Source organism: Cydia amplana, chromosome 1, assembly GCF_948474715.1.
Source record: "Cydia amplana chromosome 1, ilCydAmpl1.1, whole genome shotgun sequence".
Taxonomy (NCBI): Eukaryota; Metazoa; Arthropoda; class Insecta; order Lepidoptera; family Tortricidae; genus Cydia; species Cydia amplana.
Window position 1 is genome coordinate 27,922,098 of NC_086069.1, and position 26,108 is coordinate 27,948,205.

Consider the following 26,108-nt stretch of genomic DNA (forward strand, 5'->3'; position numbering starts at 1 on the left):
TTAAAATTGATTGAGAGTCAATTCAACATTTTGAATTCCATTTTGTTCATGTTTATTTACAAAGGCTGTTTCGTTCATAGGTATTTTAATATTTAATATCTGTTATTTTATTATACAAGTGAATTTTTCTTTGTTTTCTCACAGAAACATGCCTGGGGGCCGATTTTTGAATTTCGAGCGCTCGATTTCGTGACTCCAAAAAGTCCAAAATGGGTGGACAACGGTGAAATACTAATTTTAGAAATACGAGCGATAGAAATTAGGAATTTAGTGGTATTGACCACTCGTTTTCAATTCTATTATTAGTAGAATTTAAATGCCTAGCAGTGGAGATATTATTGAACGAAATACAGGAAATCGAGAGGTCGAAATAAAAAAATCGGTCCCTGAAGAAATTATACAAAATAATCAAATACTGAAGTATGGCGCCATTCACAACTGAATATTTTAATAAAGTAATGCCAAGATACCTTGAACAATGTAGTCAAAAGAAAATTGAAACACAATGGAGATTTTAAAAAGTAAACAGATGATCTTATATAAAAAGGGGATGGTCGGGAAGCAATATTGGCAAGGAAACGATTATTGTCCCCGGCCCGTGCCGCGGAACCCCCGTTATACCAAATAAAATTACCATGAACAAACCTATACTATGTAATAATGAGTTTGCTGCCTGTTTGCTGTTTTACTGGGAAAATTTGATAGCAATATCATGATGGCTTTAGTAAAAACATTAATTACAAGTAATACATAAACGAGTAAAAAATTGCACTTCAAAATAGTTGTTGGTATATTTAAATACAGTTTTATAAGAACTTAAAGCCATTCCAGGCAGGATTTTGTTTTGACAATATGATTAAAATTAAATTGTCTGGTTATAAATAATTATAAGACTTAGCATTAAGCACTGTATGTACCTGACGTGTAAAATTATGTTTTTATCAATAAAGAATTGAATTGAATTAAGGCGCTAGACGCTGTTTTTGGCCGAAAACTCTAACATTCTAGAGTCTATATCTTCTTAACGATTCAACAAAAAAATATGAAAAAAATATATATGATTTTACGTTTTATGTACAACATTTCTAACGTTTGACTTGTTCCCTATGACTTATAGTTTTTCCAAAAAAGGAACATTACGACAGGCCGTTTTGCGACTAACTTTGCCTATTTCTAGTAAACGGTTTATTCGATTAAAGTTATTTTTAGACTAGAATAATTGTTTTAACAGATACTACAAATGCAACGTAGAATAATGTTAATAAATAATTTTTTTTTTAAGAAATCGAATATTTTTCAACATTTTGTGCGTATGTAGCTCGAAAAAGGCGTGGCCGGCAGTCGTGTGCTAGCTTTGAGACGAGGAGGCTGTGTCGCTCGTCGCTCCGTGCCTTCCTTGTATTCTGCATGCTTGTTCTGAGCCGAGGTGCTATAAAATTGGAGTTATTTTGGCCAAAGATTAAATAACTGCAGAATGTTGATTTGGTTGTGACGCGCTTTAGCGCGCGCAACACGGTGTTTCGCAGCCTATTATTACGAACGTAATGACAATATTTCCACTTATGTTTGAGAAAGCTTCATTTGAAATATATAAAAAATGTTTTCGAACATGCGCCGACATATTGTCATTAAAATTTAACGTTTTTAATAAAGTTCAATTTCTAAAAAAATTGATCAACATTGGCAATTTATGTTGTAGGTATATAGTATATAGTTTGATTCAGAAACCATTACATTTTTAGGATTGTTACCCATTAAAATGATGTTAGTTTATTAAGTAAATCTGGGGGCACGGCAGTGCCCCCGCCAAGTCGAGCAAAAAAAGAGGCACGGCCGTACCATCCTTTTCTCGAAGCGATTCAGGCCATTTTCGACGTCCTGTAATTTTGTGCTGGCTGAAGCTAAAACCCTGAATTTTCAGTAATATATAGGGCTAAACATGCTTAAGATATATTCTCAAAAACATTCAATTTGAACTAGTAGTTTAAGAATTATTGTACGTCAAAGTTCCTTATTTTCGACACTGACACACTCACTCACTCACTCACTCACCTACAATCATCATAATTCTAAGGTACTTCTAGTATATCCACAAGCTTCAAATTTTAAACATATTAGTTTTCAGCTTATCAAGCCATAGAAAACCTAAAAATATTGCAATATCAGTCACGTTTTAAAGATCTAAGAACTGCATAAGTAAGTTTGTAATCCCATATAAATATTTGCTATTACAAAGTTACTGTTGCAGTTCCTACAAATAGTAGGTAGTAAAGTAAAGGTACACTACGATGTACGATGTGAGTATGAATGAAGACGTGTTTCTTTATGATATGTGTATACATAGTATGAGTACCCGAAAAGAAGGACTGCCTACAAAAAGAGATGAGATCCCATCAAAAACATTACATGTAAAAAGGTTTCACATTACATCTCAAAACTTTTTTGTAGTAGAAGCGTTGCGAGACTTGCACCTTTTTACATGTAATGTTTTTAATGGGATTAAGTTTTCTCAAACATGCGTTGAAATATTACCATAATGTCCCGTCCTTATTTGAACTTTTATTGATAATACTTTAAACACTAAAACGTCCATGCGTTATTGATTTCCTGTAATCACGTCACAACAAATTAGCCTTTTGGCTGCACTTGGGCCGAGCACAAGCGTAAACAGTAGCAGTAGGTACAAAGAAATCACGGAGCGACACAACCTCCTCGTGCAAAAGTCGCGGAGTATCTGCCTGCAAATAAATCTGGGAGCGGTAGCTTGCACTCCGTGGTCCATAACTGTCAAACAGATGGCGATGGCGTCGCATTCTTACGCCGATAAGGATCGGACAAAAGATATTTTAAATATTAGACAAAACAAAAAACCTAAGGTAGGTAATAAACACATTAAAAAATGTTGGCTGACGGCGTATTGCATAAAGTATCATTCTATGGAACTAACTATGTCAACAAAAGTCACTAGTAAATTCATTCATCAAGTTTGATTACTTACATAGTTAGCAAGTTCCATCGAATGACACTCTACCAATTCAATACGACGGTTATGTCAATTACACAAACGTGCAGCATGGTGCGTAACGGGATGGGTAAGTAATATATAATAATAATATAATTTTATACGGCGTTTTAAACAGGACGCGAGTCGTATTAACCGTGAAATGTAATTTACGACCTCCACTAAATGCATTATCTACTCATACTCAAACAACAAAATATCTGCAAACAAAAGGTATACGAGTATAGCGCCAACTGCACGCCTCTGGGCTGTATCTTATTCTTTGAACCTCGTGGCGGTGCAGCGATACAAAATTCACGTACGATCGCAGCGAGCGGGGTAAGCGGGTGGTGCGGGTACAGAGCGCTTAGCTCCGCCCTGACGCTCAAGGGCATTGGGCCTTCCAATCGTCTTAAGGTGCCGGACGCAAACGCCAATTTTGCTCGACGATTTCGAGATTACCCGAGATACAGGGGGCCGATTTTTGAATTTCGACCACTCGATTTCGTGTATTTCGTTAATTAATATCTCCACTACTAGGCATTTAAATTCTACTAATAGAATTGAAATCGAGTGGTCAATACCAATAGATTCCAAATTTCGATCGCTCGTATTTCAAAAATTAGCATTTCGCAGTTTTCCACAGATTTTCGAGTGACGAAATCGAGCGATCGAAATTCAAAAATCGGCCCCCAGGTCGTGTTAATTTGTCATTGTTCCTTAAAATCAGAATTAGCCTGAATTATGTCTTCAAATATTTCTCATAAGGCCGACCCACCAACTAATACCACATATGTAGTTATAATCTTTCTCGTCCACCCTTAAATTGTATCTAGTATTGCTATTAATATAAGTGGGCTGTTTCATATTACAAATGGATTTAACGTGTTTGCAGTTAGATAAAAGTTATTTTAGTAATAAATTGACATTATTGACAGTGGACCTTAAGCAAGGTGCTCTGCAGTAGGTAATATAGAGACCTTCATAGATGGTAGAAGTCATTTGAAACAATTTATTAAGATTTTGAGGCTATATTTTCACTAAAAGTCAGTTTAAGATTTTGGTCTTACATGACAACTAACTTATCAATATTCAATAATCGTTTCAGCGAATATTTGCCATTAGGTACATCTTTGTAAGATTCTCCCTAGATATCAGGATCAAAAGTCATCCATCAGGTATACTGGACGCCATATTACGGTAGGTACCCGTTATTTAAGACTTCAAAATGTATATTTTACGTTAAAGCCGTCCATCTGTTGCTTCTTTTATAAACCCACTCCAACACAACACAGTTACCGAATAAACTAAGACAATAAATGTGCGAAGTGCGTCGCCTAAGAGCGATGGCTGGCGTGATTGTTGCTCGGCGTGCGTTATCTTCGAGAAAACTCGAGCAAACTCGAGAAACACTGGATAAAATTCGAGAATGTTCCCCGAGAGATGTCATTCGAGACAATCGGTCAAAGTTGCCGCCACTTTACCACTTTAACCGAGCTCATATTTGAAATAAGCATAGAGAAATACGTAAACTCAGAGCGCTCACTCCATACAGGAGTTCCCCCTACCGTCACATAATAAATAATAAGTTTTATGGCAGGTAATAAAACTTAGTATAATAACTAGCGTCTGCTACTTCCATATCCACTTGAGATGAAGGGATTTTACCATGCCATGAGGATTCGCGAGGTCTTCGACTCACAAGCCATTATGTTAATGTTTTATTTGTAGGGATGAGTTTTTAGACATGTATGTTCATGTTGCAGCACTCTAAGGTTAAATTTTTCTCTATGACATAAGTACTCGGCTACCTCGCCGTCAATTCCCTGTGGTGCACTAACGACAAAGCTGTTATTCCAGAGAAGTTGCAACATTATGACTAGCCTAAAGGTTTGGTTAGAGAGATTTTAAACTAGTAGTTCGCCCCGAACTGAGAACTCGCGGTTCGTCAAAAAGATCAATTGAATGCAGTGCTATACTTAGTCCGAGATGGGCATTTCGTAATTGAATCCTGATTCCACGATTACTTGAAATTACTGTTTAATCTGATTACCGATTCCCAGATTAGGTACTTTGTAATGTAATAATACCGAATTACTAAGTACAATTCCATTTGAGGAATCAGGAATCAATTTCTCGAATATTACAATTACTAGTAATTGGAATCAATGTCGATTCCTCATTACAGGAATGCATTACTTGATTCCTTTCAGATTACATCTCATACTACTACTATCAAAAGTACATTTCGATAGTTTATAAATGATGACCATGACCTATAAAACGACACCCATGACGACTTTTATGACATACTGCATGGCCGCCATCTTGGAATCCAAAATAGTCATCATTTTCGAAATTTGCGCCCCCTAAAACCTATAAAACGACATCCATGACGACTTTTATGACATAGTGCATGGCCGCCATCTTGGATTACAAAATAGTCATCATTTTCGAAAACTGCGCCCCCTAAAACCTATAAAACGACATCCATGACGACTTTTATGAGATAGTGCATGGCCGCCATCTTGGATTCCAAAATAGTCATCATTTTCGAAATCTGAGCCCCCTATAACCTATAAAACGACATCCATGACGACTGTTATGACATACTGCATGGCAGCCATCTTGGAATTCAAAATGGTCATCATTTTCGAAATCTGCGCCCCCTAAAACCTATAAAACGACATCCATGACGACTTTTATGACATAGTGCATGGCCGATATTTTGGAATCCAAAATGGTCATAATTGTCGAAATCTGCGCCCCCCAAAATCTATAAAACGACATCCATGACGACTTTTATGACACAGTGCATGGCCGCCATCTTGGATTCCAAAATAGTCATCATTGTCGAAATCTGCGCCCCCTATAATCTATAAAACGACATCCATGACGACTTTTATAAAATACTGCATGGCCGCCATCTTGGAATCCAAAATGGTCATCATTTTCGAAATCTGCGCCCCCTAAAACCTATAAAACGACATCCATGACGACTTTTATGACATACTGCATGGCCGTCATTTTGGATTCCAAAATGGTCATCATTTTCGAAATCGGGGCCCCCTAAAACCTATAAAACGACATCCATGACGACTTATATGTCATAGTGCAAGTCCGCCATTTTGGTATCCAAAATGGTCATCATTTTCGAAATCTGCGCCCCCTATAATCTATAAAACGACATCCATGACGACTTTTATGACATACTGCATGGCCGTCATTTTGGATTCCAAAATGGTCATCATTTTCGAAATCGGGGCCCCCTAAAACCTATAAAACGACATCCATGACGACTTTTATGACATACCGCATGGCCGCCATTTTGGATTCCAAAATGGTCATCATTTTCGAAACCTGCGCCCCCTAAAACCTATAAAACGACATCCATGACGACTTTTATGACATACTGCATGGCCGCCATTTTGGATTCCAAAATGGTCATCATTTTCGAAATCTGCGTCCCCTAAAACCTATAAAACGACATCCATGACGACTTTTATGACATAGTGCATGGCCGCCATCTTGGATTCCAAAATACAGAGATGCGATTTATTTGAAATACTTCTATTTAAAATGCAAATACAAAATGCAAAATACCTATTTTGTATTTTGCATTTAAATGCCTTTTAGTAAAAAACATTTTGTATTTTATTTGAAATACTTTTCGAGATGTATTTTGCATTTTTAATATTCATTTCAAAATGCAAAATACTTTGTGATTAAGTTTAGCCAACATTACCAGTCAAACAAAATGAAATGAACGAATGACGCTTGTATTGCCGAATTTGACCGATAGGGGCGTCTGCTAGCCATGCGCGCCCTTTTTAGGGTTCCGTACCCAAAGGGTAAAAACGGGACCCTATTACTAAGACTCCGCTGTCCGTCCGTCCGTCCGTCCGTCTGTCACCAGGCTGTATCTCACGAACCGTGATAGCTATTAGACAGTTGAAATTTTCACAGATGATGTATTTCTGTTGCCGCTATAACAACAAATACTAAAAACAGAATAAAATAAAGATTTAAGTGGGGCTCCCATACAACAAACGTGATTTTTGACCGAAGTTAAGCAACGTCGGGCGGGGTCAGTACTTGGATGGGTGACCGTTTTTTTACTTGTTTTGTTCTATTTTTTGTTGATAGTGCGGAACCCTCCGTGCGCGAGTCCGACTCGCACTTGGCCGGTTTTTTTTCTTTGGTCAGAGTGCGCGCCTTATAGCCGTTTAGACTCGCGGCTCGGCTCGCGGCGCGTCTCGTGGCTCGCCGCGACACACTCGCATTCGGCCTGTCATTCGGTTATAAACCTTATGCCGTGCCGTTAGTGTTTAAATTATATTAGCTCGATGAGCTTGCGAGCCACGAGAGTCTAAACCGGCTATTATGTCTGACTAGTGTCAATATCAAACGAAAACGACGAACATTATCTATTCTATGGCTATTCTCATGATAAATACCTAAAATAAATAAAAATATCTGAGATTTGGTCAAAAGGTATTTTATTTTGAAAAAGTATTTTGAAAATACCTATTTTGCATTTAGCATTTGAAATACAAAACGCAAAACTATTTGGTATTTTGCATTTGAAATAGTAAATCTGAAAAGTATTTTGCATTTTGTATTTAAATGCTTTTTTAAAACCATTTTGTACATCTCTGCCAAAATAGTCATCATTTTGGAAATCTGAGTCCCCTATAACCTATAAAACGACACCCATGACGACTTTTATGACATACTGCATGGCCGCCATCTTGGATTCCGAAATAGTCATCATTTTCGAAAACTGCGCCCCCTAAAACCTATAAAACGACATCCATGACGACTTTTATGACATAGTGCATGGCCGCCATCTTGGAATCTAAAATGGTCATCATTTTCGTAATCTGTGCTCCCTAAAACATATAAAACGACATCCATGACGACTTTTATGACATAGTGCATGGCCGCCATTTTGGTATCCAAAATAGTCATCATTTTCGAAATCTGCGCCCCCCAAAACCTATAAAACGACATCCATGACGACTTTAATGACATACTGCATGGCCGCCATTTTGGAATCCAAAATGGTCATCATTTTCGGAATCTGCGCCCCCTAATACCTATAAAACGACATCCATGACGACTTTTATGACATACTGGATGGCCGCCATCTTGGAATCCAAAATGGTCATCATTTTCGAAATCGGGGCCCCCTAAAACCTATAAAACGACATCCATGACGACTTTTATGACATACCGCATGGCCGCCATTTTGGAATCCAAAATGGTCATCATTTTCGAAACCTGCGCCCCCTAAAACCTATAAAACGACATCCATGACGACTTTTATGACATACTGCATGGCCGCCATTTTGGATTCCAAAATGGTCATCATTTTCGAAATCTGCGGCCCCTGAAACCTATAAAACGACATCCATGACGACTTTTATGACATAGAGCATGGCCGCCATCTTGGATTCCAAAATAGTCATCATTTTCGAAATCTGAGCCCCCTATAACCTATAAAACGACACCCATGACGACTTTTATGACATACTGCATGGCCGCCATCTTGGATTCCAAAATAGTCATCATTTTCGAAAACTGCGCCCCCTAAAACCTATAAAACGACATCCATGACGACTTTTATGACATAGTGCATGGCCGCCATCTTGGAGTTTAAAATGGTCATCATTTTCCAAATCTGTGCCCCCTAAAACATATAAAACGACATCCATGACGACTTTTATGACATACCGCATGGCCGCCATTTTGGATTCCAAAATGGTCATCATTTTCGAAACCTGCGCTCCCTAAAACCTATAAAACGACATCCATGACGACTTTTATGACATAGTGCATGGCCGCCATATTGGATTCCAAAATAGTCATCATTTTCGAAATCTGAGCCCCCTATAACCTGTAAAACGACACCCATGACGACTTTTATGACATACTGCATGGCCGCCATCTTGGATTCCAAAATAGTCATCATTTTCGAAAACTGCGCCCCCTAAAACCTATAAAACGACATCCATGACGACTTTTATGACATAGTGCATGGCCGCCATCTTGGAATCTAAAATGGTCATCATTTTCGAAATCTGTGCCCCCTAAAACATATAAAACGACATCCATGACGACTTTTATGACATACTGGATGGCCGCCATCTTGGAATCCAAAATGGTCATCATTTTCGAAATCTGCGCCTCCTAAAACCTATAAAACGATATCCATGACGACTTTAATGACATACTGCATGGCCGCCATTTTGGAATCCAGAATGGTCATCATTTTCGGAATTTGCGCCCCCTAATACCTATAAAACGACATCCATCACGACTTTTATGACATACTGGATGGCCGCCATCTTGGAATCCAAAATGGTCATCATTTTCGAAATCTGCACCTCCTAAAACCTATGAAACGATATCCATGACGACTTTTATGACATACTGCATGGAGTGCATGGCCGCCATTTTGGAATCCAAAATGATTATCATTTTCGAAATCTGCGCCCCCTAAAACCTATAAAAGGATATCCATTACGATTCAATGACAGTGCATGGCCGCCATCTTGGATTCCAAAATTGTCATAATTTTCAAAAAAAATCTTTAAAAAAACAATATTATAAATGTGTAAACCGAGCACTTTCATTTGATACCAAACTCGACCATACTTTCTTGCAATTAAAATGACCAGAATAGCAAGACCCCTCACAAATGGCTTTTTAGCATTTTAAGCTCTTCTAGCTCAATAACCTCTTGTTCAAGCCAGCTCAAAATTTAATGACTAAAATATAATGCCCTCGACTATACGTTCACCCAATTTCATTTAAATTAGAACAAATTTACTTAAGTTATTGAGTATCAAACTATCCTCTGAAAGTTCAGCTTAAAAACATTGAAATGCCGGGACGTGCCCCTAGCCAGCCGTGTGTTCAAAGTCGAATGTAAGAACTTCGCTTCGCTTCGCTCGCTCGTTCGATAAGATTTTTAATACGCTTTTACAATTTTGGTATAATTTTCTTACATATTTTGGATAGCGTTAACAAAAGTTTCAAAAATGTATGGGAAGTTTTGGAACACTTTTCTTTTATTGTGATGGACAAAATTTTACAATGTATAAATAAAATTGGCATATTATACCTACACGACGATACATCAAAACGGTCGTTCCGTTATCTCTCACATCAGTAAGCAAGCAAGTGCGTTTCTTTGTTGATTAACTCCGAAAATCGACCTGATATTAGATTCTGTGAAGCTTTGATAAAATTGTTTTAGAGGGTCGCCTAAGGGCCCCCAGGGGTTATTAGCGACTGCATAGTATTCGGGATTCCTATGGGATCAGAGGGGTGTCGTCGAAATGGAAACTAGCCATGTGAAAATGCTTTCATTGCTTTCACGCGTCGCCAGAGGCAATTTAGATGTTGCGGCGTTTATGTTATCGTGGTGGGCTTTTGGGGGGTTATTTGTCATTCTCCGCGGATGGTGATATGTGCAAATTGCGCAAGTTTGGGGCAGATAGCCGTCTTGATAATTATTTTGCGCACCACCGAGCTCCTTGCATCGGTATCTTCTCAAAGCAGTGGTGTGGGTTAGAACGTAGTAGTTTATGGCATCATAAATGCATTGTATGTACCTAATGTGTGTGAATTGATGAGTAAAAAGTTCCCTTCGTTATTTATTTGTTTTTGATTTTACGAGTACTATAATGTTACTTTACATAGTTTTATCGGAGGAGATGCGATAAAGTTGTATTTTCTGCTTTTACTGCCGTAGAGATGCTGGCTCGGTTTTCAATTTATTCAGATTTTCTTTGAACTAGGTATGAAGCACCCCATACTAGCGTCTCGCGAGCGTCAGCGTCTATTTAGTCAACTCTATGGCTGCTGCTCGACGCAACGTTAGCGCAACTGCTCAGCGATGCCATTTCCCATAGCGCTGACTAGACGCCGATGCTCAGAAGACGCTTGTGGGGTGACTCTATAGTTTATTGTGAGTTCTTACGTTTGTACCTACTAATATGGAAGAGTGATAGAGAGACACGAAGCGATTCGATAGCGAAGCGATAGCGACACTTTGGCTAGGCCGCCTGTTTTGCAAATATTCCTTTCAGTGAAGTCATTTAGTAATTTTAATGGATCTCACTGAAATACCGGAATCAAATTAATTTCTATTACCTAAATTCTAAATTATCTAGTGAAACTTTTCAAGGAGACTAAATACTTAAGCAAAATATTTATTTAAACGGGGTATTTCAACTGAATGAATTTAGTAAGTACTAAGTATCTAGAGATATTTATCATTCATATCTATCAGTGCTCGATTTTAATGAATAAGTAGCTACCTTTTCCTTGAGAAGTTCGGAATATCAAAATGAATTGAGTTTTCATATTTACACGTGCCCCGATCGTACTATAAATACAAACCAATTCATATAAATACTATACAAGTATATGATATATGATTAAGAGAGGGGCCCCTATTCGACATGTACAACTGTCAAATTTCGCGTCACTTTCAATTCAACTGTTGAAGTTCATATGAAGTTCATCAAGTGCGGATAGTTCATTAGGTACAACCAATAATTTAACAAAAAACAACTTTGTTACTTTAAGGTTTATAATGGCTTGGTTTGGTTGTCACCTTATTGCTAATGTCAAATTTTGACAAGTAATGATTCAGATTCAAATGAAGTTCAACATGCGACGTCAAAAGTGGCATGTCGAATAAGGCCCAGGCCCAGGGAACAAAAGATATGGCGCGCCTCGTGAAACTTGCCACAGAGGACATGGTCTACAGAATCTAATATTAGGTAAGTACCACATACTTTTATGAAAAGTAATGGAAAAATTTAGCAGTCTCAGCCGCGTTACTTATTCATTTTCGTTATCCTACACCGTGCCTATAAAGTAACGCAAGTAACAAAAGCGAAGCAAGTGCTCGTCATAAATAAAGGCACGTCGTGCAGAAATTGGTAGCGCGGCGTCTGCAGCGAGATGGCGCAATTACTCAGGCCACTACACACCCTGTATATACAGGGTGGGGCCCCTCATACATACCTTGAGGTCCATCTAATTAATATTTCATTATTTTAGTTAAACTGTATTGCATAAACAGAAATGGCGGACTTAAAAGGCAAAAGGCCTCCTCTACCAGTTCACAAGATATATAATATGTTGGGGCCAGAGGAGAATCATTACTCACATGGTTAAACACATTGGTACCTACATATGAAAGTATACTTGGCCAAGCAAATCTTGTCAGTAGAAAAAGGCGGGAAATTTGAAAAATCGCGGGTTAGCAACACTACGTTTGAATTGTTCGAAAATCGCGTGTCATTTGTATCTTATCTGTGAAACTGTTTCGTTTAGCTACATTTCATCATTGTTCGATGTACATTGCGAATAACATATCCTGTTTGACAGATTTATAATAAGGTGTCTTTGAAAGGAAAAGCAGGTTCGTTTTTTTATTTCATAGTATCCAATGCCAATATCCGGTCCAATCGGTCTCCTATTATACCTGGAAAAACATACAAAGGCTGGCTTATAGGTCTATTCATCTGCATTCTGATACATCAAAATTACATTGAAAATATATTAGTCGCAAGGAGTCAAATTGAAACTTCCGTGCCGTAGTTCGTAAAGTTCGAATTTAACCTTCGGTAACATTCGTAGTCAAAACTTTTGACCACGCCATATCCATAACTAATCTAAAGTTTAGACTTCAAAGTAGTACCTACAATGCATAAGATTATAATACCCCAATTAGATGCTAATCTAAAGTTTAGGCTTCATAGTATAGCTTCCTGCCTCGTACAGCCCAACTTTACTGTGGAATGAACTGTCGGCCGAGGTATTTCCGGCCTATACCTAAGTCTTTCAAATCAGGTCCAACCGCGAAAAACTATAATCTAAATTTCGTTATTGTCTCTCTATTGCAGAAGATACAGATATTTCGATTTACGTTTTTCGCGGTAGGCCCCCATGACCGAATAAAATGGTATAATAAAGTGTTCTTGTGTTAGAGGCTAAGACTCATTTTGGGTCATCGTGCCAGCCAAGTATCACCAATCAGTATTTTATTGAACTCGTTTATTTTATTAGAAATAAATTGTCATTTCCGAATGTCTCCTTGTTGATTATATATTTAAATGTGGAACCTGCCCTTCCGAATCGAGCACGCTGGCAGCTGAAAACCTGAAACAGACTTACAAATTGTACGTAAGTAATTAATTTAATTGCAATGTTCAATTTCAATTATTATTATCGAAATAATTGTCGCAATGGGCTTTGTGTTGTTACCGGCGAAAACAATTTTATGTAGTTGACCTGAACAGGTAAGTACCTAAGTGTGATATTAAATGTAGTAATGTTTACTTTTATAGTTGCCCAATATTACAAGATGTCGCTGTGCTGTTCGGCTATTTCGAGCTATTAAGATTTTTGTAAACTAATGTGGTCTGAATAAAGGAACAAGTATTAAGTTATCAAGCGAAGTGTTTAAATACAAATATAGTCTGTCAAACAACTTTGTCAGTAGAAATAGGCGCGATGTTCAAATTTTCTATACGACGAATTTTTTTTTAATACAGGTGTTTCTCTATCTACTCGTACCTACATCACTTACATTCGCAGTTATTAAAAAAATGGAGACACCGAATTTATAATTGAGATTCGCGTTTATTGTTCAAAAAATATCGTTATTACGGCACATCGGGAATTTTAAAACAAAGAGTATTAAACGTATTTTACTGGTTGTTTCCATAAAATTCTATCAGAAAAATAACCATTCCCGGAGCCCGGTTCAGATTTAACTGCCTACTTGTTGCGGTTTTGATATTATTTCGATACGACCTTGAAGATCGCTCACTCTGAGTGGCTACCGCGAAAACCGAATTTCGCAAATTGCGGGGATCTTTCTCTTTACTCCAATGAAGGCGTAATTAAGTGACAGAGAAAAATGCCCGCAATTTGCAAACTTCGATTTTCGCGGTTATAGCCCTGATTGGCATGCGATATGAAGTGAAAGTCTTTAAGATGCGCGCAAATGACCAAGACCGATTGTCAAGGTCGTATCGAAACCATAACAAATTGTTAAATTAGAATCGACCTCCAGTTCTGTTTGCCGGGTTAGCATTGAGTAGGTAGGTACCTAAAAAGGTATTTCAAAACAAGTTTTGTGATTCGGTTTTTAAGAGCCCATCAACGTGGACACTAGCGCCACTGCTAAATAATCGTGATTATTTCAATTTAACGAAAGATATTTAAAAAAGGGGGCCGCTAAGTACTGTATCTTGTATTAAAGTACCTTTTGAATACATCAAACTAGTTTCTATGTTGCTGGATTCGTCAATCTATGCGTCCAAAGTTAAAACGGCCGTTTTTGTTTTGAGTTTACAGATTGACGAATCCAGCAACATAGAAACTAGTTTGATGTATTCAAAAGGTACTTTAATACAAGATACAGTACGTAGCGGCCCCCTTTTTTTAAATATCTTTCGTTAAATTGAAATAATCACGATTATTTAGCAGTGGCGCTAGTGTGCACGTTGATGGGCTCTTAAATGTTTTAGGCAACTATATAGATATAAAGTAATAATATTCTTACGTAGGAACTAAAACTCATTTTTGCAATACATTGTTGCTGCGTCATCCTATTCTTATTGTAATAACAAGTTATGAGTTTGATCTGGATTTGTTACGGAAATGACCTGTCTTTGTCAAAAACGACCTTTGTCACTTTTCACAGTTATCCATAAAAAACGATCAAATTCATGATCAAATCAAACCTGTTGTTACAGTCAGAATACACCTCTTACTCTGATGTAGGGGAAACTGGGGAGGGTTGATCACCCCTTTTGTTTTTAGCATACATTTTCTTAACTATTTGTAGTATTGAAAAACTTTATAGACCATACGATTCAGAGTTTATCTCTTCATTAATAGTTTGAATTAGAACAGATTTGTGCAATAAATTAGACTATTATTTAATGAAAACCCATACTGTTGACTTTTACCATGTGTCCCCTATGTAAGGGAGACTTGTTTACCCCTGGTCGGGAGCCTTGATCCTAGGGGGATCAAGTGACCCTGGTTCTTGGGACACATGGTAAACAGATTTTTACCATGTCTCCCCATACCAGATTCTCATTGATTATATAACTCGGATCGCTATTAGCAATGCATCTATAATTTGTAAAATACACAGCAAACATATATATATTGCATCTTCCATGCTTTGAAGTTGTATTTCCGGTAATCAGATGTCTAAGCCGAAGGGATCAAGTCTTCCAGATTTGGGGACACTTGGTAAAAAGATTTTAAGCGGCAATGTCATATTTCGAGGGTAGTATCTACATTAATTTATTCACTTTATCTACAGAAAATTAATATATGAAAATATCAAACACATATTAATCCATAATCTTATACTTTTAAAAAACAATGTAATCGTATTATCCATAAAACAACATAAAATAGGGAATCAATTTTTGAACCAAAAAAAAAGTTAAAAAAAACAAAAATCTAAGTTATTAACATAAAATTTCTTGTAACAAGCTAAATTTTTTAAAGTTATTATGAAGGTATTTTTAGCGTCAGATACCTACAGCAATTTTCAATTTTTTACCCATCTCTGGTCGTTATTGTTTACTATAATAAATAAGTTTAGAAATTTACTGCTCACGTTTCGAGGACGGTGTTTGAGCTCCATAATCCTAAAATCCTTTCTATGGACCGTCGGTTCTATAGTACATAAGAACATAAGGTCGGAAAGCCATTGAAATAGCATTTCATCCATAAAAACAAATATCGCCGGTTGAAAACCAAATATCGTTATAAGTGTTGTTTGTCGACCGAGTAACATCCCCTGTGTGTAAAACGTTTAACTTGATATACAAGACCAAGTGCGGGTAGTTCGTAAAATGTTGATGTCAACTTTAGTTAGTCTTTTCAAAGGCCACGGGGATAATTCCGTTTTCGGAGTTCGGAGTCGGTTGTATAATTAAAAACTGAATTATACGCCATTAAATCCCGTTTTAATAAACAATAATGAGTCAAAAACCTTGAAAGTTTAAATCAGTGTTTCTCTGGTCGTACTTTTGCGGCATAATTTACTAAAGAAAAGAAAATATTTATGATAGCTCTATGAATCATTTTGTAAGTAAATTTATTACAATGTATACTTGATCGCTTTGGGGGTGACATGATCCCGGAATCATATCTCCCCTGAAGAAAAAGACAAAGTCTCCCCATACATAGTAAGATTATAAAACGTGCCGTACTCGAAACGTGTGTTCGCGTATATCAATGTAATCCAAGTTAAACATCACTTCAATAAACAACAAATAAAATAAGCATACTCACTAACATCATTTCCATCTCATATTATAAAATAAATCCAGTTAAAGCTTACCGAAAATTGAATATAGTACGCAGAAAATCTTTCACCGTCCGCCATTTTTGAACCACTGACTTTTCCGATACAGTGCCATGACAGAACGTGAAGTTAGGAACGAATGAATGAGTGTTACCAGTGCAAAAAAATGTATCTCGTTTGGTTTGATTAAAAATGAAGTTTACCAAGTGTCCCCTAGGGATCGACCCTCCCCACCCTCACCTACATGTTGACCAGACCGGGGAATCGGGAGGACTTTTGCCTTACATAAAGGCAGCATAAAGGATCATGCCGAATTTGGCCTACGATTCGATAAGCATGCTATATATACGATAAATTTAATCATATTTCTTACAATCTCATACATATATTAGATTCCAACGGACACTTCTTAGTAAAGAAAATAAGTTAAAGAGTAATTAAACCAAATCAACACATCCCACGCCATTACATAGACATATGACATTTCATAAATGGACGTCCAGAGTCAAACAAAAAAGTATGGCAACAAAATAATTTTCTACGACGATGTTCCTGTTGATGCTAATAACGCTCACTTCAAAGAAAAACATTCATACCACTAACGACATACTGTTTTAAACACTAAGTATCATAATTGCAAAAAGAACTGCGATACAGTAAAAACTTTTTATTCCATTGACTTTCATTTCATGTTTGGAGCCTAACAATATACCACCCATGTTTAGCGAATGTTGGGCCAAACTTGTATGGGAGTGGAACATCATCCTTTGGTTGATTCCTTGAATACCTACAGGCCAAGGTCACACAATCTCGTCAAATCCTTTACAGCGTAATATTCCCGTGCATATAATCCAATTCTATCATCCGTTGTCATTTTTTATTACATAGATGTTTTTTGTCGATTGTGCATGGCGCTCGGCGCACTCGCTATTCTAATAAAAGCGGCCCCCGGAGGCCTGGATATTGTAGACAATATACCTTATGCACACAGATATATGTCGACTAGACCACTCACGTGAGACATGGTCGACATGAAGACTTAAACTTAGGTTGTTCAAAATCAAGATTACTTTTGATAGATAGATATAATTATAGCTGATTGGTGATTATTATTATTCAAAAAGCTGCTGAACTTTTGTTAGGTTTGTCACGCATTTCATATACTATTTTGTTTGGATTACGTGTAACAAACCTGACTGAAAATGATGTATGTACAGATGATTTATTTACTTTATCAGAAATTCTATAGTTTCAGCCATCGGTCATTCATATTCATATTATTATTTATTCGTATATTCATTTGAATTTATTAACACAGTATTGTATAGGTATACCTACACATAAATCACATAACATTAAGTACATGTAGGTACATCTACGCGATGGTCCTTCTCCCCATTGTAGCACTTCTTCTGTTGACATTGATAAGATAAGATAAAAAAACCGGCCAAGTGCGAGTCGGACTCGCGCACGGAGGGTTCCGCACCATCAACAAAAAATAGAGCAAAACAAGCAAAAAAAACGGTCACCCATCCAAGTTCTTAACTTCGGTCAAAAATCACGTTTGTTGTATGGGAGCCCCACTTAAATCTTTATTTTATTCTGTTTTTAGTATTTGTTGTTATAGCGGCAACAGAAATACATCATCTGTGAAAATTTCAACTGTCTAGCTATCACGGTTCGTGAGATACAGCCTGGTGACAGACGGACGGACGGACGGACGGACAGCGAAGTCTTAGTAATAGGGTCCCGTTTTTTACCCTTTGGGTACGGAACCCTAAAAAGATAAAAGATAGTTTATTCAAGTAGGCATAATTACAATGCGCTTATGAACGTCAACCCTAAACCTCTGCCCCGAGAAGATTTAAATCCCCCCTCAATTGGAGGAGGGTATCCCAATATGGGACCGGCAACAAACTCGGCGGGACACATCTTTTAAAAAAAATTACATCTTATAATTAACATGCATTACGAGAAAATAAGGAAAAAGAAATACAATTTAAATTACTATAGAATTCATGCAATTATACACATAAGGTGTAATAGAAATTAGATTTAAAAATATATACATATGAAATATACATATACATTGAATTTACTATACCTTCCAAAAGTTTCAAACTAGGCCTTATTGGAATAAGTCGCTTTTGTATATTACCGAATAAAATGCACTCTTTTTATAGGTGTTCTCTCTTATATTTCTCTTGTTTTTTTTTTACTTATTTTCTTTTGACATTTAAATACGTACAATTTATCTAACGAATTGTCGATATAAATTGTGTTTGCATGCATTGTATTATTTTTAACTGAAAATAAACGACTAATTTAATGAATGATATTTCATACCTACATTTACCTACATCAATCCAGGGTTCAGACGCTGTATTATGCCATAGGTATGTTTTATGCCTGTATTACATGCATACCACTCTGTTACCGCAGCTACATGAGATATCTACTCAGATATACGTCTATAAAAATACAGTCCTATATAAACGACTCGCAGATATCAACTCCAATCTGAATTTCTACAGGATTTCATTTTTATTTGTGTATCCTCGACGAGCGAAATATGAGATCGCGAAATTTTCCTCGACTTCAAGTTTTGGCAAATTGTCTGTCAATTGGAGCGAGCCAGGAAAAATATAATAATCTTTAAACGAGGGCTCATTAAAATAAATTGACCTAAATGATTATAATCTGAGTAAATACCAGTTTAAAAAATCAGTCTAAGCCTTGGAGGATACAACTAAACGGAGTAGCCATTAACAGGCTTTCCCCTCTGTCGAAAATAGGCGGCCAACGGTCATACACAATGTATGGACTGACGTTTATCTGACATGGCTATTTTTACGTTACGCATACATTTGACGTTCCCCTCCCCCGCAAAAATCGGCAGACTGTTTTGTACAGAAAATTACAGACATGGCGTCTCCGTTTGATTATATGCTCCAAGGTCTAAGCAAGAAAAAGAGTTGTTATCTACTTATAAATGTAGAATACAGTAATATAAAGTTAGTAATAAATACTTAAAGAGGTAACGCTCAAGAAAAAACCGTTCAAGTGCGAGTTTATTTAACTCGCGCACTGAGGGATCCGTAGAAACTTTTAATTGTTTTAAGCAACAAACACGAAAGATTTTTGATCAGATTTTTTTAGAAGTATGTATAATACTGGTGTACAGCGCCGTCTGATGGCAAATCGGCTCACTAATTTGCGAGACCTAATGTATAATCTGGTAAACCTACTTTGTCGGTAAATAAGAACAAAAAATTATACCTATTCATCCCTTTCTTTTGGGTGCTAGTACTAGTGAATTACCTTATTAACGATATATTTAGCGCAGCAGGGCTCGCCAAATACTTATTCGCGGAGACCATAGATGGTAGGATCCTAATAGATGTGGTATACGCGTGCATCCGTGAGGGACAAAACATAGGCAATGCGACACTGATTGGTGGATTGGATGATTGGTTGAATCTATTTGTCGCCCATGCACGATAATCCATATAAATTTATGGTGGGGAATAAAAAAAAATTGAGACTGACAATTCGATGCTACTCCCACTGAAAGATACATATATAAGACTATCCGTCATTTCCCCCGTTCGGTCATTTTCCCCCGCCCCTCATGCCTGATACAGTTAAAATACTAGATTCATGGCGGAGACCTACTTACTTTCTTATCAAGTGAACACTGGCACAAAAACAACAACGCTAATTTAATATTAAACCTTATCACTCATTAAACCACTTTATCTACACTAAAGCCTCCTTTAGACGGATCAAGAACTTGCATGCAACAAGTATTCGATATATGTAGTTCTAATTACAGAGTACAATTAATTCAGTTATTCTACTAAATACCGTAACGTAATAACCAAAATCCCATGCAATATGCATGCAATTTCTTGAACTTTATAAAGGCTTTAGTACCGTAACAAACTCGTCGTATTGTTCTTAAATTAATACATACTACTTACCTATTTCAGTTCTCTAATAATACTTTCTGTAATAATTTATTTAAAAATTGTTACTCGTTTTACTAGCATTACTGTATTTATATTATCACTCTCTCCTCCACGGGACAGGCATTGCCTAGTGTGGAGGTCAGTAAAAACTGTATCCAAGTGAATATTTTTCGGAAATAAACGATTTTTATTTATTTTTTAAATATATAATGGTGAGTTTCAAGACAAATGCAATTACGTACCTAGAATATCTTTATTAGTATTCGACAATCACTTTCGTTCACGGAGGCATAACAAACCAATATCAAAGGAGATAGTAAATGAATATCTTTGAAACAGAGTTTCGCGTAGATTAAGTTTATCGCCGGAGTGAAGTCAGACGCGTTCTGAGACCGGTGCAGAGACAGTGTGTGTGAATCATTGTGAATACTTAAACTCATGGGGTCGCCCAGTGACCAGGGCATGTCCGTCTTGGAGATGGCAGTGGTGTCCGGGCCACCCACGGAGCGGTTGGTCCGGACGGCAACCAGGCCACCAGCCCAGATATTCACCACGAATATCGGCCCCAAGTTCATCTCGGTCACGAACGCGGAGAAAACTGAGTTGGGAAAGGCGTACTCATGCCGGCTTTACGTGTTCTTAAGCCTCTCATGTGCGTGCGCCTCACTCGTGCTGGTGCTGTGCACGACGCTCATACTCTACTTCTCGCTCGTGTTCAAGAGCGGCGAGTTCAACATCGCCGACAGAGCCCCTCACGAGTGGAACATCACCCGCGAAGACTGGCTGGCGCGCGACCACACGGACAACACCACGGTGGCACGATTCGCGCCGCTCAAGCTGGTGGTGGTGCAACACACCGTCGGCCCCGAATGCCACCGGTTCACCAACTGCGCCACGGTGCTGCGCAGTTTACAGAGGTACTACTTGGATTCGAAGGATCTCGGCTACGATATACCGTACAACTACTTGATCGGCAACGACGGGCGCGTGTACCAAGGCCGCGGTTGGAACCGGGAGGGCGCGCACACGTATGGCTACAATCGGTGCTCCCTCGGCGTGGCTTTTATAGGAAACTACAGTGAAGAGCTGCCCGTCCACAGCCGCGTGAGCGACCTGCAGCTGCAGCGGTTCAACATGCTGCTGGAAGACGGCGTGGCCCTGGGCTTCCTCCGCCCTGACTACACCATCCTGCCAGCTGTGGACGTCCAGGACACCAAGAGCCCTGGGAGCAACCTCTACCGCGCTTTACAGAACTTTCACCACTACGAGAGAACCCACAGCTTTAGGGGCATGAACTGTGAGGCGATATACAATAAATTGGGTTTACCTTATCATTTATGAAATATCTGGGTGACCGAGCTTCGCTCGGAAAACATAAAAAACTCGAAAATGCGCGTTTTCCCAGAGATAAGACCTAGTTAGATCGATTTTTCGCCCCCAAAAACCCCCATATAGCAAATTTCATCGAAATCGTTAGAGCCGTTTCCGAGATCCCCGAAATATATATATATAAATAAACAAGAATTGCTCGTTTAAAGGTATTAGATAGATAGATAGATAGATTAGTTAATGATTGTTTGATGATTAACATATGACTTTTGTACTACCAAAAATATATTAACTATATAATAATATTATATAATATGCAGTGCAGTGTGATGTGCGCTTGAAATTGGACGCGTCTCACTGCATAAAATCGAATGTATTCTTACGACTTGTGTCGCTGCCACGTATTTTGCGCAATGGATTCGCAATAACTCATTGCGAGTGAGTTACGGCGTTCATACAGATTGCAGAATGCCATCGACACCATGGAAGAAGTCAGCATCAGGACGATCTGCAAATCTGGTTTCAGTGAAGACGATATTTGCAGTGCCAAGGCACTTACTCTTCCAGACACTTGGCAAACTAACCAAATACATCACCAGAGACGCGCATGTCACGCGAAAGTAAGTACGTTAACCCCGCAACGTTCCTACGCTGCTACTGCCGTGCGGGCGAAGAAATGGGTGCAGAACCTTCGTAAACCAGTTCACAAGGACCAACCACAGCCGAGGGAGTCGTGATGCGACAAGGTTGGTTTCAACTACACAATTGGCTCGAATTCGTGAGTGACACCGCTGAACTAGTACCATTTTTAGTGCACGTAAGGCCAGTCCTGGGTACCCCCCTTGTTCGGCCCGCGCCGGCAGCCGAGTCATCATTGTTTACGCTCGCCCGCGACATGTAATCGGCCCTGTTATCACTTATCAGCGCTGCGAATGTAGGGTAAAGGCACCAGTAGTCAGCCTTATAACGACTTTTTTAAGTTTGAACGTTCGGCATTTCTACAGGATTAGTCGGATAATTAAACAAATGACATGGTTAGATCAATTGTTTATCATAGTTTTAAAACAAAATATTAAAAAAAATAACAATCCTCTTTATAATATCTCTAATTAAGTTTAAACAAAAAGTGGCACTTTTCTCCAGTAGTCAGCCTCCAAAATCCAGTAAGCAGCCTCTGTGTACCCAGTACTCAGCCTATATAAACTATTCAAACTCAAAAATCAACGATATTATAATATTTATTTTTTCTTTATAATTTTTGTTATCGTTATTGTAGTTAGTTGTAGTTTTTAATTTTAGTTTATAATTTTTTGCATATATCAAAATCAACGATGTTATACAAATATCTATTTTTTATTACTATTTTAGTTATTGTTATTGTAGTTAGTTGTAGTTTTTAATTTTAGTTTATAATTTTTTTGCATATACATATGTATTACTTACTTACTTATTTAATAAATAAAAAATCTTATAGGTACATACAATTCTTATGACACGAAATTTGTTGGCCATAGGTACTTAATTATTCTTGAAAACTAAGAATTGCAATATTTATTTTCTAATAATTAATCCGTCAAAAATTAATGAGGTAAATCAGGTAATATTGTAATATATAATTATGTTCCTAGTAGGTATTCGGTAAAAAATAATTAATCGAGTCTATGCAGATCTAATTATCATTAATAAACAGTCATATACCGACCAGGAAAAAGCAAAATGATAGTTATGTATAGTTAACGTCAAAAATATGTATACACTTTTGAACCTTATTTCAATGAGATAGGGTTTAAAAATGTGGACATATTTTTGGCGGCGACGTACCAAGCAAGGTCAATGGCTGAGTACTGGATCCGCGAAACCCAGTGCTCAGCCGCATTAAAACGTTATTTCAAATGCGGCTGACTACTGGGTTTTACTTTAAATTGACTAGGGCATGCCTAACTAAATTTGAAAATGAAAATTTAACGGTCCTAACGGTCGCATTGGCTCGAAAATAATAAAATAAAAGAATAACCCAAAGGTCAGCCGTGGGGGGCTGGGCACTGGATTCTTTGGAAAAAAGTGTTATCCAGTGGCCAGCCCCCTCAATTTATAAGTGAAAAATTGATATTTTCATTCAAATATAATGCAATTTAATAGATAAACTAATAAATAAACCAATCATTAACAACAACATTAAAACATAGTTTTTCTTGCCTGTTAAGAGAACACCACGTGCAGTAAAAAATATGGCGGACATGACACTATTGCACTCGTCGACAAACAGCACCTGTATGAACGAGTATATTTCTTCCCCCCGTTCCCTCACCGCACCTGTCGTGTGACGTATTAACCAATAAGGAATCAAAGCTCCTATTTGAGTACTCGCGATTTGTTTAAACGAATATACCAGATATTTATGACCAATAAACGGCTCAAAAGGCTGACCACTGGTACCCGGCTGGCCACTGGTGCCGTTACCCTATTCAATAGTGTAGTTATAAGCACTTAATAAAAATTTACAGTACATATGGTGCTAATTTACCGCCCTCGTGCGGTAATTGGCACAATTCGTGCATATGTCGAAAATTTAAAGGGCCATATGCCATATGTACTGTAAAACGTTGTACACGTGCGAAAACGTGTTCCTACTTTTCGAACTTGTACTGTAATGTACTATTTTGCACATACTGTATATTGTATCCGTGCACCTGACAATCACTATCAAATTATGCATCAATCAATGTTGTCCATCATCATTAAAATACCAATTAGAATGGAGTATACCAAGTAATGATACAATAATTAATTCATTAGTGTATTATCATCACATTATTAACTACCAACATAATTCCAATATGATTTAAATATCGGTTGCGGCACATTCGGATTGGGCGACTGGTGACTCGCGCGACTCGATCAAAACGTACCTACAGACTTTCGCGCTGGCCACGACATTGCGCGACTGGCTTCGGCTAAGGCGACATCGACGACCATAGGTTGGAGCGAGACATAGCGATCGGACCTTTCCTTTCCACCTATGGTCTCGCAATGTCGTGGCCACAGCGCGTTTTTGGGACCGACTCCGCCGCTCGCTGCCCGCCGCCCCTTTACGGCTCGGCCACGACATTGAGCGAACGAAAGATTGATTGATTGATTGACATTGTGAGATTGAGGGAACGAAAGGTCCGATCGCTGTGTCTTTCTCCAACCTATGGTTATCGCTATCGCCGTCGCAAATCGCTCAATGTCGTGGCTGTACCCTTACGCGCCGCCGGTCGCTTGCTTTCAGTCCACAGCCTGAAGTGTGTTGGTGTTAGTATGCCTCCCAGTGAATAAGTGATTAAGTTAACCTGCTGGATGTAGTCGGAGAGCTGGCGCCGGAAAACCTGTACAGTTTATAGAACAACGAAAGCTCTCGTTATAGCTCTCGATATTTCTCGCTTCATCCGGGCGTCTGTCGGTTGTATCGAGAGTGTAAGCCCTAAACGACGGCGTTGCATGAACAAGAGATTTCCTTTAGCAGGATTGGTCCTTAGGACCCAAGGATGGATTTAAGAAGTGGAGCCAACAAGATTGTTGATGTAAATTTTTAGGGAGGGGGGGAGGGGGCTCTCAACTTTATCTTGATCTCTATATCATTTTAGGTACTAGGCCAAGTTTGGTATCGTTTTCGTATAAATCGGGGATGCCGAATTTATTTATGATATCATTATGACACCATTCCGAAGTAAAAAGACATAAAATATGAAAAAAAAAAACTTTTTTTTAAATTCCTCTTCACACTTAAACTGCTGAACCAATTTAGTTGAAATTTGGTATAGAGATGGTTAGAGTCCTAGGGAAGAACATAGGATACTTTTAATCTAAAAAATAATCCCTTAAGGGTGTGAAAAGGGAGGTGGAAATTTGTATGGGGATCCAATAACCTCTGGACCGATTTAGATAAAATTTGGTATAGAGATAGTTTGAGTTCCGGGGAAGAACATATAATAGTTTTTATCCCAAAAAAATCCTTTAAAAATGAAAGGTAAGGTGTAGGATTGTATGTGGAATCAAAAAACGCTGAACCGATTTGGATGAAATCTATGTCTACATTTTTGATTTAGTTGAAAATGATACTAAACTTGACTTAGAACCTAAACTAAATCTGTGTGGCTCCACTTCTTAAATCCATCCTTGGGTCCTAAGGACCAATCCTCTCAAACTTTCAAAGGCAATTTCTTGTTCACACAACGCCGTCATTGACCTGCTTTTTATGCCCAGAGCACACTCGACTATTGTTTATCGGTGGAAATCAAAGAAGTCGGCCAGCAAAGTTGTAAAATCAACACTCGAATTGCTGATGCGGGGAGCGCATTCAGTATAGGGCCAAAACTCGGAATATCGGCAAGTTTCTATGTGCAGCTGTACGCGCGTCGTTAGTCATTCATTCATTTATTTATTTATTAATTAACAATAA

General features: G+C 38.0%; 1 protein-coding gene across 1 annotated transcript; it reads left to right on the top strand.

Moving 5' to 3' along the window:
* Positions 1 to 20,776: 20,776 nt before the first annotated feature.
* Positions 20,777 to 21,679, top strand: LOC134651446 (peptidoglycan recognition protein-like). Its single transcript, XM_063506592.1, has one exon. It carries the CDS (start codon positions 20,777 to 20,779, stop codon positions 21,677 to 21,679), a length of 903 nt encoding a protein of 300 aa, XP_063362662.1.
* Positions 21,680 to 26,108: the final 4,429 nt, after the last annotated feature.